The 18,595-nt window shown below is 42.9% G+C and overlaps 1 protein-coding gene across 8 annotated transcripts in view; it reads right to left on the bottom strand.

Annotated features, from left to right (window-relative positions):
* Window positions 1–18,595, bottom strand: part of PALM2AKAP2 (PALM2 and AKAP2 fusion) — a 511,493-nt gene that overhangs the window by 147,564 nt on the left and 345,334 nt on the right. For all 8 annotated transcript variants that reach the window (XM_061426455.1, XM_061426454.1, XM_061426449.1 and 5 more), the window contains one exon: window positions 7,102–7,187. In XM_061426455.1, coding sequence (XP_061282439.1) covers window positions 7,102–7,187 — 86 coding nt within the window. The remainder of the gene's footprint in view (window positions 1–7,101; window positions 7,188–18,595) is intronic.

The raw sequence follows: 18,595 nt of genomic DNA, 5'->3' as shown, positions 1-18,595 counted from the left end.
GTGAAAAAAAAGAACTGTGATTTAGAGGCTCTAAGAAGTGAAAAACAAACAAAATATAAAGGAAAGTAGCATACGAATTGGAGAAGGCGATGGCACCCCACTCCAGTACTCTTGCCTGGAAAATCCCATGGACGGAGGAGCCTAGTAGGCTGCAGTCCATGGGGTCGCTCAGAGTCGGACACAACTGAGCGACTTCACTTTCACTTTTCACTTTCCTGCATTGGAGAAGGAAATGGCAACCCATTCCAGTGTTCTTGCCTGGAGAATCCCAGGGATGGGGGAGCCTGGTGGGCTGCCGTCTCAGGGGTTGCACAGAGTCGGACACGACTGAAGTGACTTAGCAGCAGCAGCAGCAGCAGCATACAAATAGATAACCGACAAGGACCTAACTGTACAGCACAAGGAACTATACTCAATATTTTGTAATAGCCTAAATGGAAAAGAATCTGAAAAAGAACATATACACACACACACACACACACACACATACACACATACACACATATATATGTATCTGAATCACTTTGCTGTACACCTGAAACTAATACATCATTGTAAATCAACTACATTTCAGAAAAAAAAAAGTATTCTAGCATGAGAGAGAAGCAGGGAGGTAGAAGAGACAGACTATCAGGTGAGCACAAGGGAGTAAGTAGGCTTGAGGAAGGCCAGTGGTCTCCCTTAACTGCAGTCTAGAGAGATGTGTCTTTATTTGTTGATTCATATATTTGCTCATGCAATAACTAACACTCTCGGTTAGGTGCTGGGATGCAGGTCCTCACAGAGATGACATTCAGGCAGGGAAGACCAAATCTTGTTCGAGGACACTGATGGTTATTTATGTGCCTGGCTCTGTGGGAGAAACACTAGGGCCTGTGAGAGCATGTGACCAACAATACTGGTCAGAAACGGCCAATATCTGAGCCAGAGACTTGAATATAAAGATGGGTTTGCCAGGCTGGGAGAGAGAGGAAGGAAGAGGAAGAGGAAGGAAGCCTTGAAAAAAGCCATGGGTTTTTTAAAGACACAGCACCTGCCTGAGCTAGGTCTTTGGTTCTAATGCAACTGGAAGGCTGGCCAGGATTTAAGCAGGGGTATGTTATCAGATTTGCCTTTTTTTGGTCTTTATTTTTTAATTGAAGTGTAGTTGATTTACAATGTTGTGTTAGTTTCAGGTGTATAGCAAAGTTATTCAGTTATATATATATATGTAAATACATATTCAGTTTCATATATATGTACATATATACACATATACTTTTAGGCTCTATAATTATAGGTTATTACAAGATATTGAATACACACAGTTCCCTGTGCTATGCAGTAGGTCCTTGATGGTTATTTATTTTATACAGTGGTGTGAATTTATTAATCCCAAACTCCATATTCCTCCCCTCTGGTAATGGTAAGTTTGTTTTCTGTATCTATAAGTCTGCTTCTGTTTCATTGATAAGCTCATTTGTTCCATATTTTAGATTCCACATATAACTGATATCATATAGTATTTGTTTTTCTCTTTCTGACTTACTTTACTTAGTAGAATAATCTCTAGTTGCATCCATGTTGCTGCAAATGGCATTATTTCATTCCTTTAAATGGCTAAGTAGTATTCCATTGTGTATGTGTGTTTGTGTGTATCACATCTTCTTTATCCATTCATCTGCTACAGACATTTAGGTTGCTTCCATATCTAGGCTATTGTAAATAGTGCTCCTGTGAACACGGGGGTGCATATATCTTTTCAAATTAGAGTTTCCTCCATATATACGCCCAGGAGTAGGACTGCTGATCATATGGATTTGCAGAATGATTTAAAAGATCATTCTGGCTACAAATAGGCTGGGTGCAAAGGGCAAGGATGGATCCAGAGACAGACATAGTAGAAGATGGGACTAGAAATGAAATTGCAGTTCTGAGCCTTAGTCAGTTGTAGCCAATTGTCTTAGCCAGCTGGACAACTAGAAAGCCAAGGGCAATGGAGGGATCATATGACCACACCCCATACTGCTTTAGTGAAATGCAAAACAACATTTTCCCAAACTGATCCCCCAAATCACCAAGCGCTTGTTAAAAATGCTAATTCTCACACTCTGTTCTTCTGGATCTGAATTTTGATAGGAGAAGCCTGGGAAGTTATTTATGTGTATATTTAATACTGCTGCAGACAATTCTCACGGTCAGGCAAGTTTCAGAAAGTATTGATCCATACTTTGGTTTTAAAAGCAATGTCTAGACAAGCAGCAAAACAGATGAAAACATAATATAGAAGTCATCCCAAAATATGACGACCCTTTTCTTCTAGTGAATCGTGATTCAGGCTGAAAAAGGTTAATGGCTCTTTCAAACAAGAACAATTAAAAACAACTTGTAAAGGGTGTTGTTGTTGTTTTAGTCACTAAGTCATGTCTGACTCTTTTATGTCCCCATGGACTGCAGCTCTCTAGGCTCCTCTATCCATGGGATTTCCCAGGCAATAATACCCAGGGATGGAACCTGCATCTCCAGCATTGCAGGCGGATTCTTTACTACTTAGCCACTTGGGAAGCCCTGTAAAGAGTGAGCATAGTATGAGAAAATGGTGATGGACGTGTAGAATACTGGCTTTTGGCCTCTATGGTTTGACGATCTAGAAGAGTAGGTATAATTCTGGGGTAGATCTGAGCACAGTGGTTTCCTAGGGCTGCTGTAACAAATTACCACAAACTCAGTGGCCTACATCAACAGAAACTTCATCTCTCACAATTCAAGAGACCAGAATTCCAAAATCAAGGAATTCATAGGGCCCTGCTCCCTCTGAAGGTTTTAGGGGAGAATCCTTCCTTGTCTCTTCCAGTTTCTGGTGGCTCTAGGTGTTCTTTGCCTTGGGCTGCATGGAACTCCAACCTTTGTCTCTGTGTTTCCTCTGCTGTCATAATAACATGTGTCACTGGACTTAGGTCTACCTGGTTAATCCACAATGATCTCACCTCAAAATTCTTTTCTTATTGACATCTGCAAAGACTCCTTTTCCGAATAAGGTCACAGTCACAGGTACCAGGATTTAGGACTTGGACACATGGTTTCGACCATTCAACCTACTAATAGTAATTTAAAATTGTTGAGCAAGCCTACACGATGCTCCTACCTGTGTCAGTGTATCTACAGGGTGTTTTAAATATAAATGCTCTTAGTTCAACTTTGGGCTTCCCCAGGATTGGGGGATCCACTCTATACAGTATACTCCTCTAAGCCGTCCTTTTTGCAAATCCGCACCCCCGAAGGCTCAGCAGTAAAGAATCCACCAGCGATGCAGGAAACACAGGAGACTCAGGTTTGATCCCTGGGTTGGGAAGATCCCCTGGAGAAGGAAACAGCAACCCATTCCAGTATTGTTGCCTGGGAAATCCCATGGAAAGAGGAACCTGGTGGGCTGAAGTCCATAGGGTCACAAAGAATTGGACACAACTGAGCATGCCCACACAGTTTAACATTGCTTAGAATGACCAGTTTGTTTATAAATGAATTCACTCATCTGAGCCATGCATATTTTCAGAAGCATGACTTTGTCATTTCAAAATAAGACATGGTATTAAAAGGGTACATATAGTAGACAAAACCACATTCAGACCACTGACATCACAAAAAATGCTGTGCTTTTTTCAGAAAGAAAACTTCTACACATGAAGAAAGGTACGTCTGTTGCAAGAAGAGTAATAGGGAGGAAACCAAAGAATTTTAGTGGTTTCTGCTGATACTCCCCTTGGGAAATGTCAATGGATCAACTTTTACTGTAATAAATATTTTAACAGAATATTTTGTTTTCCCAGGGCCAAAAGCAGGGATAGGTGATATTACAAGGATACATGAAATAGCTATCAGAAGCAGGAATAGCTGTAGACATATGAATGCATGCTGAGTTGTTTCAGTTGCGTCTGACTCTTCGTGACCCTATGGACTGTAGCCCACCGGGCTCCTCTTCCCATGGAATCTTCCAGGCAAGAATACTGGAGTGGGCTGCCATGCCCTTATCTAGGGGATCTTCCCAACCCAGGGATCGAACCTGCGTCTCTTACATCTCCTGCATTGGCAAGTGGGTTCCTTACCACTAGTGCTACCTGGGAAGCCTGTAGTGACGTGAATAAAAGTGAAGTCCCTCAGTCGTGTCCGACTCTTTTCGACCCCATGGACTGTAGCCTATCAGGCTCCTCCACCCACGGGGTTTTCCAGGCAAGAGTGCTGGAGTGGATTGCCATTTCCTTCTCCAGGGGATCTTCCCGACCCAGGAATCAAACCCGGGTCTCCCACATTGCAGGCTTTACCATCTGAGCCACCAGGGAAGCTGACATGAATATATGATGAAGTAACATGAATATATGATGACAAATCTGTAGTTAACAAAGATCAGGTACTTATAGACACAGAAAAAAAAAAAAAAAAACTTTAAGACAGACACAAGAAGGGGACTTCCCTTGCAGTCCAGTAGTTAAAACACTGCTTCTGATGCAGAGGATGTGGGTTCAATCCCTGATTGGAAAACTAAGATCCCAGATAGCACACAGCACAGCCAAAAAGTAAAAATTAAAAGAAAAAAAGACACAAGAGCACGATGGATATATAAAGCAGTGTGGGGTAGGAAAAAGCATAGTACCGAAGGAAAAAAAAATTGCTAATTTTTTATAATTGGGAAATCTAATGAAGGAGAATCTAAAAAGAAGTATTTCCCTAAATTACATTCATCTAGAAGTTTCAAGAATCCTTTATTGAGAAGAGATTGGCATTAATAAAGGAACTTAATATTTATAGGGATTTATTGGAGTATTAAATATATTTTTATCTTGCTTAACTTTTCAAAGTATATAGTGTTCTTTCTTCTAAATAGATTCAGTTCTTGTGAACTAAAAATCCTCTATTCTTATAAAATCGGAGAAGGCAATGGCACCCCACTCCAGTACTCTTGCCTGGAAAATCCCATGGATGGAAGAGCCTGGTAGGCTGCAGTCCATGGGGTCACTAAGAGTTCGATAGGACTGAGTGACTTCACTTTCACTTTTCACTTTCATGCATTGGAGAAGGAAATGGCAACCCATTCCAGTGTTCTTGCCTGGAGAATCTCAGGGACAGGGGAGCCTGGTGGGCTGCCGTCTATGGGGTCACGCAGAGTCGGACATGACTGAAGTGACTTAGCAGCAGCATTCCTATAAAATATTCCCAGGTATTCAATAAAAGAGGATTCCTAAGTGGCTCAGTGGTAAAGAATCCACCTGCCAAGAGACTTGGGAAATTCGAGTTCGATCCCTGGGTTGGGAAGATCCCCTGGAGAAGGAAATGGCAACCTACTCCAATATTCTTGCCAGGGAATTCCCATGGAAAGAGGAGCCTGGCAGGCTACAGCCCATGGGGGTCACAATGAGTCAGACATGACTAAGCATGCCCACACGCATGCACATTCAATAAAAAAAGACAGAAAGAGAGGTTGAGGATGACATCAAAGTTGAACAGACCCAAATACAACTTTAGTCAAGATCTTTATACCAGGAGCACGCTGATTATGCAGTAGCCTTATAAAATGGGACTTGGGCAAAATCTGTTTATATCCAAATACACCATTTGCTTTCACAAAACAAACTCTGCAGGTAGACTAGCAACACATCTCAGAAACTAATTCTTAAAATCATGACAAATTTCAAAATAGCGCATCTAAATCCATCAAATTCTACTATCAGCATCCACTTCTCTCAATTCAACACGGCCAAAGATTTCTCAAACTTCTCAGACTTTGCACTAATAGCTAGGAAAATACCAATACATCATTACAATATATATTTTTAACTTATAAGTTCAACTAAACATCATGACAAGCAAACAAATTTTTAGCACTGGATAATTATTATCTAGATTAGTTGACTCATTTAACCAACAGGCTATTTTTCCATCTTATAATACATTTCATGATTGTATTTTTCTTTGCTTTCTCTAACATTTTTAACAGATAACACAAATTCAGCCATCACCTTACAAAGAAAAGCTTGAATAAATTCATCCTGTATATTCTTTCGTACAACTTCTACTAAAAAATCCAGAGTGAAATCTCTAGTGATATCTCAATATTAAAAAAGGACATTACGTTTCCATTTTCCAAGAAAACTTTCGAAGTGGCATTTATTTAAATTCTTTTCATTCAAGCAAAAATGTTAGAAAGCCCTCTCACTCCCGATCTTTGTTCAGTTCAGTTCAGTCGCTCAGTCGTGTCCGACTCTTTGCGACTCCATGGACTGCAGCATGCCAGGCTTCCCTGTATAAACAGAATTCCAAGAGAGGAAGACTGTTCCTTTGTGTCTATTCCAGTAATAGAAGGGAAGTAATGGTGTCTGATATATTTTGCTACAGACTCCTTAATCTAGGCAATGATTACAAATTCATGCATTTAATTTGAACAGTGATAATTAGGTTGATTTCCAGATGACTCATTTTGTAAACCTTTGGCCATTAGCATGTTCCATCTGGAGTGGGCCATGTGCTGCCTTCCCGCTGACATCAGTGGAAATCTTGAGTCAAGATCAAAGCTACTTTATGCCTCTGACCTTTCTTCACAATGCACAGTGGGGCCCGAGTTTCTCAGCTCAGAATTTTCAGATTTGCTTTGCTGTCCCCATGGGGTTACACTTGCAGACAGTCAACCTGTGGACGTTTACTGAAGACCCTACAACCAGTCCATTGGAAATCACAAGTCTTGGATTCTAGTTTTCAGGTGATTTCCTAATGCAGGCCCCAAATTTCAGCAAATCTTATTCTAGTTGACCCACTGAGGTCAGTGAATAGAGAACCCCAGTGGGGTGAGGGGTAGTACTCATTTTACCCCCAGAAATCCTCCATAGGCTCACTTTCCTCCAGAGCCGCAGTCCCCCACCTTTTTGGCACCAGGGACCGATTTTGTGGAAGACAATTTTTCCATGGACAAGGAGTGGGGGTGGATGGTTTCAGGATGATTCAAGTGTGTTACACGTACTTTCTTTCTATGTAATGCCAATGTTGATCTGACAGGAGGTTACTGGTAGCCCAGGGGTTGGGGCCCCTGCTATAGAGATGCACGTAGAGAATCACACTAGAGAAAGGATGCCTTACCTTGACAGTCATGTCTGCGCTGGATGATGCTATGGCCTCTGAGGTTATATCATCTCGTGTTAGCAGCACACTCTCCCACCCAACTCCTGAAAAAAAAAAAAAAATGAGTGCCATTTGAGGCAAGTGCATTCAGTTGGCATGGATGGAAACTACTTTGCAGCTTTCAAGTCCATGTGACGTGTAAAGGAAATCAGTGATTATCCATAGTTCACCTGCCTGGCAGTTAACAGGAAAGCTTCCTTTCAGAAATGTGGTCAGTCAGCACCTCTTGTTTTCACCTAATCTCCAAGTTTGGAGTCGTCATCTAAATCTTGTATGTTATGGTTTAATCGCTGTCATGTCTGACTCTTGCCAACCCATGGACTATAGCCCTCCAGGCTCCTCTGTTCATAGGATTTTCCAGGCAAGAATACTGGAGTGGGTTGCCATTTCGTTCTCCAGGGGATCTTTCCAACCCAGGGATCAAACTCAGGTCTCCTGCATTGCAGGCAGATTCTTTACCGACTGAGCTACCAGGGAAGCCCGAACCCCAGGATATATATATATATATCTTGTACGTTATAGAAAATGCTATTCCTAGTCCAGAGTGGAGAAGACGTTAAAATGAACTCCTCTAGAATCCAGGCCTCATACTGAGGTCTTATGTGGGCCTTAAAGTGACTCCCATAACACAGAAATCTGTCCATCTGAATCTAATTCAATACCCAATAGAAATGACTCCAGATTATTTACTGTCCTAGATTCTACACACCTGCTGAAAAGAACTGAGTTTATACTCATGTTTAAAATCTATATATGTTTCTCCCCAAGTCTTAATACATGTTAGCTCCTTTTTTCTTAAGCTGTCAGACAGGCTCTGAGAGGAGACATCTGGCAAGAGACAAGGTTTTGCTCTCTCCAGCCTCCAAAAAGATATCAGGGGCTTCTGTTTGAAAAGCCCACATCACAATATAGTAAAACTACACTAATTTAAATGCAGTTATGTGTGTGCATGGAGGTGGAATTGTCTATAATAGTGAAAAGTCTGAAGTAATGACCGGTTATTTTTAAAAACAATATTGCAAGTCAAGTCATCTTCCTAAAAGCTAAGAAGGTAACACTCAGTAGAGTTTCTCAGGGTCTACTTCAATAAGCAGATACAAATTTTATAACTGGTATAACAACTGCCTACTGGGATATGAGTGTTCATAGCCTAAAGTATTAAAAAGATTATTTTTTAGAACAGACTAAAACTATTTAATATTAATTTACAATATTGATTTTCTTGTATAATTTTCCCTAAGGAAAACTCAAGGGCAATATTCATGCCAGACCTGTGTGAATCACCCAAATTCGACATTTCAACTGTCAAGTATTATGCTAAATGAGAACTGGAACGTTTTTCTGTTTGCCACTTAGTAAATATTTTAGATTCTGTGGTCAGACCACTTCTGTTGCAGCTTCTAAAGCTGCCATTATTGAGAGAAAGCAGCCAGAGATAACATATAAGCAAATGGACATGACTGGGTTCCAATAAAACTTTATTTAAAAAAAAAAAACAAACAGGCATTGGCCAGATTTGGCTCATGAGATGTGCATTTCCAGCCTCTGTGCTAAGTCAAGAAACCAGAGATGTATCTAGGAAAGATTGTTATACTTTGGCATTTTTCTAAGGATCAACTGGACAATCAGGGGTGAAACTATAGGAGTAGTTTGCAGTTACATGACACTTTAAATAAACTAATATGAAATTAATTCAATTTTAATATGTTAGCACTGATTGCATTGCCTTATTTTATATTCTGAATCCTTGAGAGTTTCATTTCACAGGAATTGTGCACCATGGATTACTCAAGATCCATGGGCTATAATTTATTGCAGAGTGTAAACAGTTGTCTCTCACTGGGTTGTAGAAATTGGGTCAGAGAAGTTTGATGACTTGCCCTACAATTTCCTCTCAGGAAAGTTGTGGGCTTTGTCTTAAATGCACATATCTGGGAAAGAAATCTTGTTTCCACACGAACAGATTATTTCCCAGACATATCTTGCATTTAACTAAAACCCTTTCTGGTTTAAGCCACTGTTGGTACCTACTGGAACTGGCCAGCAGAGAGACACAGATATTGGGCGTGGACAAATATATGATTTTTAATTATAGAATAATTTGACTTTTTTTTTGGCTGCGCTGTGTGGCATATGGGATCTTAGTTCCCCATCTAGTAATCGAACCCGTGCCCCTTGCTCTGGAAGCGCAAATTCCAGACCACTGGATCTCCAGGGAAGTCCCTAATATGAATTATTGTTCAGCAAATGTTTGGAGCCCTTCTCTCCCACTGTGGGAGAAATTTTCTTCCCTGTCCTACTGATGTTTGCCTTGGCAAATAGGATGTTAGTGGATATCATGCGAGCAAAGGTTTGAAATGGGCTTGTGTGGTGACATTTGCCCTCTTGCTCTTCTGCTCTAGCATGAGAAGGACATGCCCCAGTTGATCTTAAAGGAAATGAGAGTCATGGGGAATTGACTTGAACCCGGTCTGCACCTTGGAGCTAAGCCAAGTCTAGATCAGCCAATCCCCAGCTCAACTGCATATGCATGATAATAAAAGTGATTCCGTTTTGGGATGATTTGTCAAGCAACATTATTCTAACAGTAGCTGAAAGATATAATCTATCACCAAAATTATACATGAAAATCATTTAAATAAAGCACTTTTATCTTTAACTGTGCAAATATAATTCCTTTTGTTGCACATAATTCATTTACAAGTATTAATTTCCATCTCTATATATTATATCCCACTTTGGGAACAATTTTTCCTCTGCTACAATCATTCCTTTCGTAAGCAATACTGTATTTATTACAGGATATATGGCTATAGGGAGAAGGCAATGGCACCCCACTCCAGTACTCCTGCCTGGAAAATCCCATGGACGGAGGAGCCTGGTGGGCTGCTGTCTATGGGGTTGCACAGAGTCGGACACGACTGAAGCAACTTAGCAGCAGCAGCAGCATATGGCCATACGAAAGAGACATGAGACATCAATTCATATGTATTATCAATATATAATTTGATATATAATATAGAATATATGTAATTCACTTAGTGTAGTTTTACCTACTGTACTTTCAAATAACCACTTTTATAGCTTCCCTTCTCCCTTTGCTCAATCTTACTTACAATTTTTTTAAAAAAACCATATTTTATATTATTCATACAATCCCTAGCAATACTATATTATTTTTATTCCATTTTTAAAAGGCTGGATCAAACCTTCAGGAAAAAAACAACCTTTCTCTCCCACAAGAGAATAACTTTGCCTTTCTCTGTAGTGGAAAAACTGAGACCCATCTACTTGTAGCTAAGGGATTCTTATAAATACTCCATCAGGGAGAGTTTTATAAAGATCTTGCAGCAATAAATCATATCTGCCATGAATTTGTTGTTGTTACTTTTTATATACCTCCTTATTTAGCTTCACAGTCAGATAAATACATCCCTTTGCCCAAGCTTCCAGTTCCCTGGCGCCCACATCCCTGGGTCTCTGTTCCCAGGGTGCACTCTGCTGATTGTCTTGGCCCTTCTCTGTTGATTTCTGTTGGGAATAATACATGTATTGTTGACAGGATAGTGCAAGCAAAAGGAAGGAGGCTTGGTGAGGAAGCAACTGATGGCATCCAGGGAACATGGGCTGACTTCCTTAATTCTGATCCTGGCTAGTACTGAAAATAAATAAAAATGAAGGGTCCAAGGCCCAGAGGGAAAGGGGAGCACTGCACGGGAGGGTGCCGGTTGTGCCCAGACCCGCTGGAATCACCATGTGTCACGAGGTGAAAGCAGGTTAAGAAAGAGAGAAAGACAAATCAGCATAGACTCTTATATTTGCAAGAGAGTGGACCCCTGCTCTAGCCCATCTATCCACACAGATTTTAGATAGATCGTTGGACAAAGCAGGTGGCTGAGGGGGTTACAAGTGCTCTTCGCCAAATGCTCCCCCTTATTCCTTCCTCTCGTAGACACATAACAGGATTTCACTTCCTAACCTCCTTAGAGTTGGTGAGGTCAGGTGATTAGTTCTGGCTGATGGGTATGGGTGCAGTGGCATCGATCGCTTCCAGGCTGGAACAGTTAATTGCTGATGACAGACCCTCCAGGGCACCCTTCCCCTCCAAAATGGTGAAAGGCAGTGTTCCATACAGTGACAATTTTGTTAGCGTAAGGCCCAACTAAGAGAGTAACATAAAGCACAGATATGGCCAACCCATAAGGGCCATCAAGTCAGATGCGTGAGAACTAAACCTTTATTATTTTAAGCCATAGGCCTGGGGCTGTTTATTACACTAGTATAACATAGCCTAGCCTTAGGAAAGGATGGACGGAGCCCTTTCAGACCTGCCATCCCCTCCCACCTCCAGTTCCTACCCACCTCCAGTTCCTATTATAGCAAGGTCTTTAGATAAATCTGTGTTCTATCCTCTAAACAAATTCTACCCTTTAAATTTTGTCTCCTAAGCAGGTTTTAACGGCCCATACTTTCCTTGGGGGCCACTCTCTGACTCCACTGTGTTCAGCGCTTATTGCACAGGTCAGCTGCATCTCATGAAGGATTTCGGTTCTAAAGACAAAAGGCACAAAGCTGCATGATCAAAACTGCCCTTGAAAATCCCTTAAATCTCCCATACAGTCCAGTTAGCACCATACTTCAGAAAGCCCAACAGAACCACTTCTGTTCCAGCTTTAGAACAGACCATTTCTCCTTTTAAGTATGAGATGTTGCTGTTGGCTTGTACTAAGGATCATGTTATACAAAAAAATACAGATCTTGAAACTCTAGGATTTCTCCATGTTTGGAGATGCCCAGAGAGATAGAAGGAGCTAAGACCACTAGCAGAAACAGATTAACACCTTCCTTGTCATCCTCCCACTGGGGTGTGTGATATAGAATGCTTTGGGGCTTCCCTGGTAGCTCAGACAGTATAAACAATCTGCCTGCAATGAGGGAGACCCAGGTTCCATCCCTGGGGCGGGAAGATCCCCTGGAGAAGGGAATGGCTCCCCACTTCAGTATTCTTGCCTGAGAATTTGTGGACAAAGGAGCCTGGAGGGCTACAGTCCATGGGGTTGCAAAGAGTTGGACCCAACTGAGCGATTTCCCCATTCTATTGTTTTCCTCTATTTCTTTGCGTTGATTGCTGAGGAAGGCTTTCTTATCTCTCTTTGCTATTCTTTGGAACTCTTCATTCAAATGGGTATATCGTTCCTTTTCTCCTTTGCCTTTAGCTTCTTGCTGTAAAAGTGCTGCACTCAATATGCCAGAAAATTTGGAAAACTTAGCCGTGGCCACAGGACTGGAAAAGGTCAGTTTTCATTATAACACCAAAGAAAGGCAATGCCAAAGAATGCTCAAACTACCACACAATTGCACTCATCTCACGCGCTAGCAAAGTAATGCTCAAAATTCTCCAAGCCAGGCTTCAACAGTACATGAATTGTGAACTTCCAGATGTTCAAGCTGGATTTAGAAAAGGCAGAGGAACCAGAGATCAAATTGCCAACATCCGTTGGATCATCAAAAAAGCAAGAGAGTTCCAGAAAAACATCTACTTTTGCTTTATTGACTACACCAAAGCCTTTGACTGTGCGGATCACAACAAATTGTGAAAAATTCTTAAAGAGATGGGAATACCAGATGACCTGACCTGCCTCCTGAGAAATCTATATTCAAATCAAGAGGCAACAATTAGAACTGGACGTGGAAAAACAGACTGGTTCCAAATCGGGAAAGGAATACACCAAGGCTGTATATTATCACCCTGCTTATTTAACTTATATGCAGAGTACATCATGCAAAATGCCAGGCTGGATGAAGCACAAACAGGAATCAAGACTGCAGGGAGAAATATCAATAACCTCAGTTATACAGCTGACACCTCCCTTATGGCTGAAAGGGAAGAAGAACTAAAGAGCCTCTAGAGTGACATTTCTACCTCCTCCCTCTGTTGTGAACTCACATCCCTGATCATTAGCCCTGCTTTTTGGGCTTGAGCAGGAAAAGCCCTTAAGCGTGTCTGTGTGATAGAATCGGCTCCTTCATGCCACCTTAGAAGGCCCTTAGCAACTAACCCATAAGGACCTGTGGACAGGGAGTGTACCTGATGCCCAGTTAGTCTCCGCCAGTGTCTGTTAAATGAGCAATGTTAGTTTGGGGGCAGCCAGGTGAGGGGGAGCTTCAGAGTGGGGCCTAGTTAGCAGCAGAGTTCACTCAAAGGAGAAGAGAGAAACACAAAGGAAAGGGTATGAAGGGAGCTGGTAATGACAGGGGCTGGGACCCGGGACCCATTACCGGAGTGCTTGCACCTGGACAAATCTTCAAGCAACAGAAACAAAGAAACAATAAGGAACTAAAAATAACTGCACGTTTGCACATTTGGGGCAATTATGAACAATAAGATACAAAAAGGCCACACACTGTCATTTCTGAGATGCCAGGAGCAAAGGCAGTGTGCTGACGATCCCCCACACACAGTACCACCAAGGGGATGGGCATGCCACCTTAGCTATGCCTCCTGTCCAATCCACGGACCCACCCCTGTTGTTACCCCATTTAAGGACCCAAGCAGCTCCTCTCAGGGAGCCAGCAACGGCACCTGTTCCTTGTTATCACCCTGTCGTGGAGCTGGAGTCCCAGTAAAGCCTTTCCTACAATTCTCATCTGGCCTCTAATCAATTTCTACTGAAGGAAGAGTCCAAGGATCCAGGTTGGTAACAGTTAACAGTCCCACTTTTGAGCTGATTCACTCTAGATGCTGAAGAAACAGGCTGTGACTGGTCCTTTCTCCCAGAGGCAGGCAAGTCCTAGTGGCTCTAGGTACTTGCCATTAAACCCCTGGAGGTGCAGTCACCAGATATAGAACATCTGGGTGGTGAGACCCTTTGTGCCTCGAAGACAGGGCTGACCCTTCACCAGCCCCACCTCCATGCCCACCTCACCCTTTGGGGTTGCAAAGAGTTGGACGTGACTTAGCGACTGAACAGCAACCATCTTATATACAAAACATGGACCCATTGTGAAAATTTCATCGATCACAATGAAAGAACGGGGTTACGGCGTGGGTCCCTCTGTGTCTAAAGTCTCTTCCTTGTTCAAGTCTTGGAATTGAGATTCAGCCAGATATTTCTCCATTTAATCGTCGTTGGCTCCCTTTGGGTTTGAAAAAAAAAAATCTCACTTTGTTCTTTGAAAAGTTCTCAGCATGGTGGTTATTAAAATTTAGCGGAACTTTAGAACAATGATTTGCCTCTAAATACTTGGCTTTGGGAAACCCCACCCAAGGATTAGCTGATGGGACTTGCTTCCTCTGGATGGGAAGCCCCACCCGGGTACTTGGAGGAGCAGAGCAGGATGTGACCCCACCCCAGCTCACCCAACTCCAGGTGGTGGCTCATCCTTGCCCCAGAGCCCCAGCTTTCTCTTTCTTGGGGCAGATGGAAGGGCCAGGTCCTAGGGTCTCTAGAAGCAATGGTAGCAGGGGCATTCCCCTCCTCTCTTGGCTGCTCTCATTGAGAAGTTGTTGATGTTCAGTTGCTAAGTTGTGTCCGACTCTTTGCAACCCCATGGACTGCAGCACGCCAGGCTTCCCTGTCCTTCACCATCTCCCAGAGTTTGGTCAAACCCATGTCCACTGAGTTGACGACACCATCCAACCATCTCATCCTCTGTTGCCCCCTTTTCCTCCTGCCCTCAATCTTTCCCAGCATCAGGGTCTTTTCCTATGAGTCGGCTCTTCGCATCATGTGGCCAAAGAACAGGAGCTTCAGCTTCAGCATCAGCCCTTGCAGTGAATATTCAGTTGATTTCCTTTAGGATTGACTGGTTTGATCCCCTCTTTGAGGAGAGTTCACTGGAAAAGAGAAAGTTTACCATTTGAACTATGAGTTATGTTCCTCAAACTCACTGAGGCCACTGGTCTTGGCCCCTGTCCAACTCCTATACCTTCCCAAGTAAGGAAGTTTGTGTGGGTGCCTCTCAGGGGTAGATGTTCAGGGAGCTCAAAAATAAGACCTCAATGTCTTGTTGAGTGTTCCCCATGCCCCCTCCACTCCACTGCTCTCCCCACCAGCATGGCCACAATAATATCAATCATGACAGCTAAACTGATGAGTCAAGCACTTGGTCTTCATAGGTATCACCTCATTCAATCCTCATACAATACAGGATATGAGGCAAGTATAATATTATCCCCACTTTACAGAGGAGAAAACTGAGACTTAGAAAATGTAGAAGTAATCTAGCAAGTGATGCAATGAGCACTCTGACCTCAGAGGTTATCTGCCTAACGAGTTACCTTACCACCATCCCCAAAGATCTCTTGTTTTCAGGGATTGGTAAACAGGAAATTTGAGGACATATTGAAAAAAAAACAAGATTTGCAGAGGGGTAATTTTTTTCCTGGAGGTTCCCATTCAAGATGGTTTCTGAGCTCACACTGAGCAGATCAAATAAAGGCTTTGTGGTGGGGTTTCTGGAGACACGTAAAGCTGAAGCTGACACTGAATCCAGCCCAGGGCAGTTCAGCAAACAGTCATGAGGGGTTTATAGGGCCTCTCTGGGTCAGCTAGGATGGGGCGGTTCTTCTTTCAGACAGGAAAAGCTCCGGGCACAGTCCTGTGGGATGCCGTGACAACCAAGTTCTGCAGAGGGTGCCCTGTGCGGCAGAACCTCTGAAAGATGGACAAGGATTAAGACTCTGAAAGAACTGAGTGCCTCTGAGCTCCACCTTGGGTTCAGACACTCCTCAAGAAAACCCTGGGACAAAAACCCTGGGTGATCTCAGAGGCAAGCATGTGGTAGAGAAGTGGAAACTCAGAGCACCCTGGTCTGGGGAAAAAAAAAAAAAAAATACATAGCTTGCTCTCTCCCTGTAAGCATGTGGTAGGAAGGAGTAACAACAATAATAATAGCAGGTTATCATTTCCTGAGAGCTAATTATGTGCTCTTGATTGTGCTTAAACATATATTACCTAACAATCAGAAACCCTACATAAAGTAGGCATTAGTTTTTAAAATTTGTTTGTTTTTAATTGGAGGACAACTGCTTTACAGTATTGTGTTGGTTTCTGCCATACCTCAACATGAATCAGCCATAGGTATACATATGTCCCCTCCTATTTTTAATCTTTATTTTTTGGGTAGCAAAAATGAAGCTTAGAGAAGTAAATAATTTGCCCAAGAACACATAACAGTAAGGAGCACATTTGGGATGTGAATAAAGCTCTATATGAGGCTGTTACTAATCACTTCTGCTCACTAAGGTGTCCACAGTGAGAAGGGCAAGGATCCTCTTGAGACCGGGACAATACATGGACGCACATACCTGCCTGTCACATGCACACACTTTTATGTACACACATGTACACACACGTACACACACACATGTGCACACAGACACCTGTGCTTGTGTGCACAACTGTAGACCCATGTATACACATATGCATAACCCATGAAGTGTGAAGCTACAACTACTTTTCAGCTATCATCTGCTATATGCTCTGGAGTCTCAGACCTCCTTTGAAGAAGAAAAAAGCCTTTCTCACTGACAGTATCTGAGGGTAAATGGGAAACTAGGTGTTTCATCTCTTGCTCGATTCTCAAAGGTGAATTTTATATGAAGTGGGAGGCAGATTCCAAATGCACAAAAATGAGCGCAAAAAGGATCACGCTTGTGTTGAAAATGAGTTTTACAAGACACTGGAGGCCTGAGGCAATTTTGAAAATGCTTTGTTTGGGCTCACCCGAACCAGTTCTCAGAAATTAAAGCCTTTTTAGGCAACCCTGCTCCTTGTAGCAAACTCAAGGGACTGTTCAAACTCAGGGTCCCCGCTGAGAGTGGTAAAGAACCTGCCTGCCAACACAGGAGACTTAAGAGATGTGGGTTCAATCCCTGGGTCAGGAAGATCCCCTGGAGAAGGAAATGGCAACCCACTCCAGTATTCTTGTCTGGAGAATCCTTTGGACAGAGGAGCCTGGTGGGCTATAGTCCATGGGGTTGCAAAGAGTCAAACACGACTGAGCGACTTAGCACACTCTCAGACTTTAGAGAATTAACAGCTTAAAGCCTGGTTTACCCTCAAGTTAATTTGCAGATATTATCACTCAAGGGAGCTCCCCTAATAAGTCCAGTAAGGATTCTGTTATAGTCTCCACAATATCCTATTAGCTTTGCCAGCCTGATTTTAAAATATGTATTAATACTTTGTTTGGCTGCCCCAGTCTGAGTTATGGCATATGGGATCTAGCTCCCTGACAGCAATAGAACCCAGGCCCCTTGCATTGGGAGCACAGAGTCCCAGCCACCGGACCACCAGGAAAGTCCCTGCCAGCCTGGTTTATAGGTTGGAAAGATATTTGATATTTAGTCCCCAAACATGTCATATAAAATTAAATAAATTAAACATACTGCGAATCAACTATACTTCAATAAATATAAAAAATAAAATAAAACTGGCAAAGAGTGAAAAAAATTATGTACAAAGCCAAACCACCATCTTGGATCCAGTTCTTGTGCAAAGGAGATCCACTGAAGACAGGGCATAGTGACATGGAGTCCTTGGGCTCTTTGGCTGGCTTCCCTGATAGCTCAGTTGGTAAAGAATCTGCCTGCAATGCAGGAGACCTCGTTCGATTCCTGGGTTGTGAAGATCCACTGGAGAAGGGATAGGCTACCCGCTCCAGTATTATTGGGTTTCCCTTGTGGCTCAGCTGGTAAAAGATCTGCCTGCAACATGGGAGACCTTGGTTTGATCCCTGGGTTGAGAAGATCCCCTGGAGAAGGGAAAGGCTACCCACTCCAGTATTCTGGCCTGGAAAATTCTATGGACAGTCCAGGGGTCACAAAGAGTCAGACGTGACTGAATGACTTTCACTCACTTGGACTCTCTGGAGGGTCAATCACCCAGTTGGTACCCTTTCCCTCTCTTGGTTGTGAAAAGAGTGCCATGGACGGAAGGCACAGTGGAGAGCATGGCCCTTGGAGACATGAAGAAGCTGGGCTCCACCATGCCTTTTCCCACCTGCTGCCTCCTCTCCAGCCTCACTTCCACTGCACTAGTTCAGGTTTCCAGAGGTCTCCCAAATCAGATCCGTCTTCCATATCATCACCACCATTACTTCTCAGAAATGTAACTGTGTTCACATCCCTCCCGACCTCATTGCATTTCTTCTCTGTGTCTGGCATAGTGCTTGGGCTGGGGAGAATCAGGCGGGAAGACCTGGTTCCAGGCCCTCAGGAAGGTGGTGGTCTGGAAGGAGGTTTTTTCTGGGCCATCTGCTTTACAGCATTGCCCCACTCCCTTGCTGTATGGGGCATCCCTTGGCTAGGTGGCCAGGATGTTACATTTCTGCCCTGAGTTCTGGGCTTCCTGCCAATGCCTCCTCTGCTTCCATGGGGTGGTGGGGCACTGTGGTGCTATCAGGTAACCCCTGGGAGCTCACTCGGCCATTCAGAAAACCTACCTGA

This window comes from Bos javanicus, chromosome 8 (assembly GCF_032452875.1).
Source record: "Bos javanicus breed banteng chromosome 8, ARS-OSU_banteng_1.0, whole genome shotgun sequence".
Classification (NCBI taxonomy): domain Eukaryota; kingdom Metazoa; phylum Chordata; class Mammalia; order Artiodactyla; family Bovidae; genus Bos; species Bos javanicus.
The sequence above is the reverse complement of the archived record's forward strand: the minus strand, read 5'-3'. Positions and strand labels throughout refer to the sequence as shown.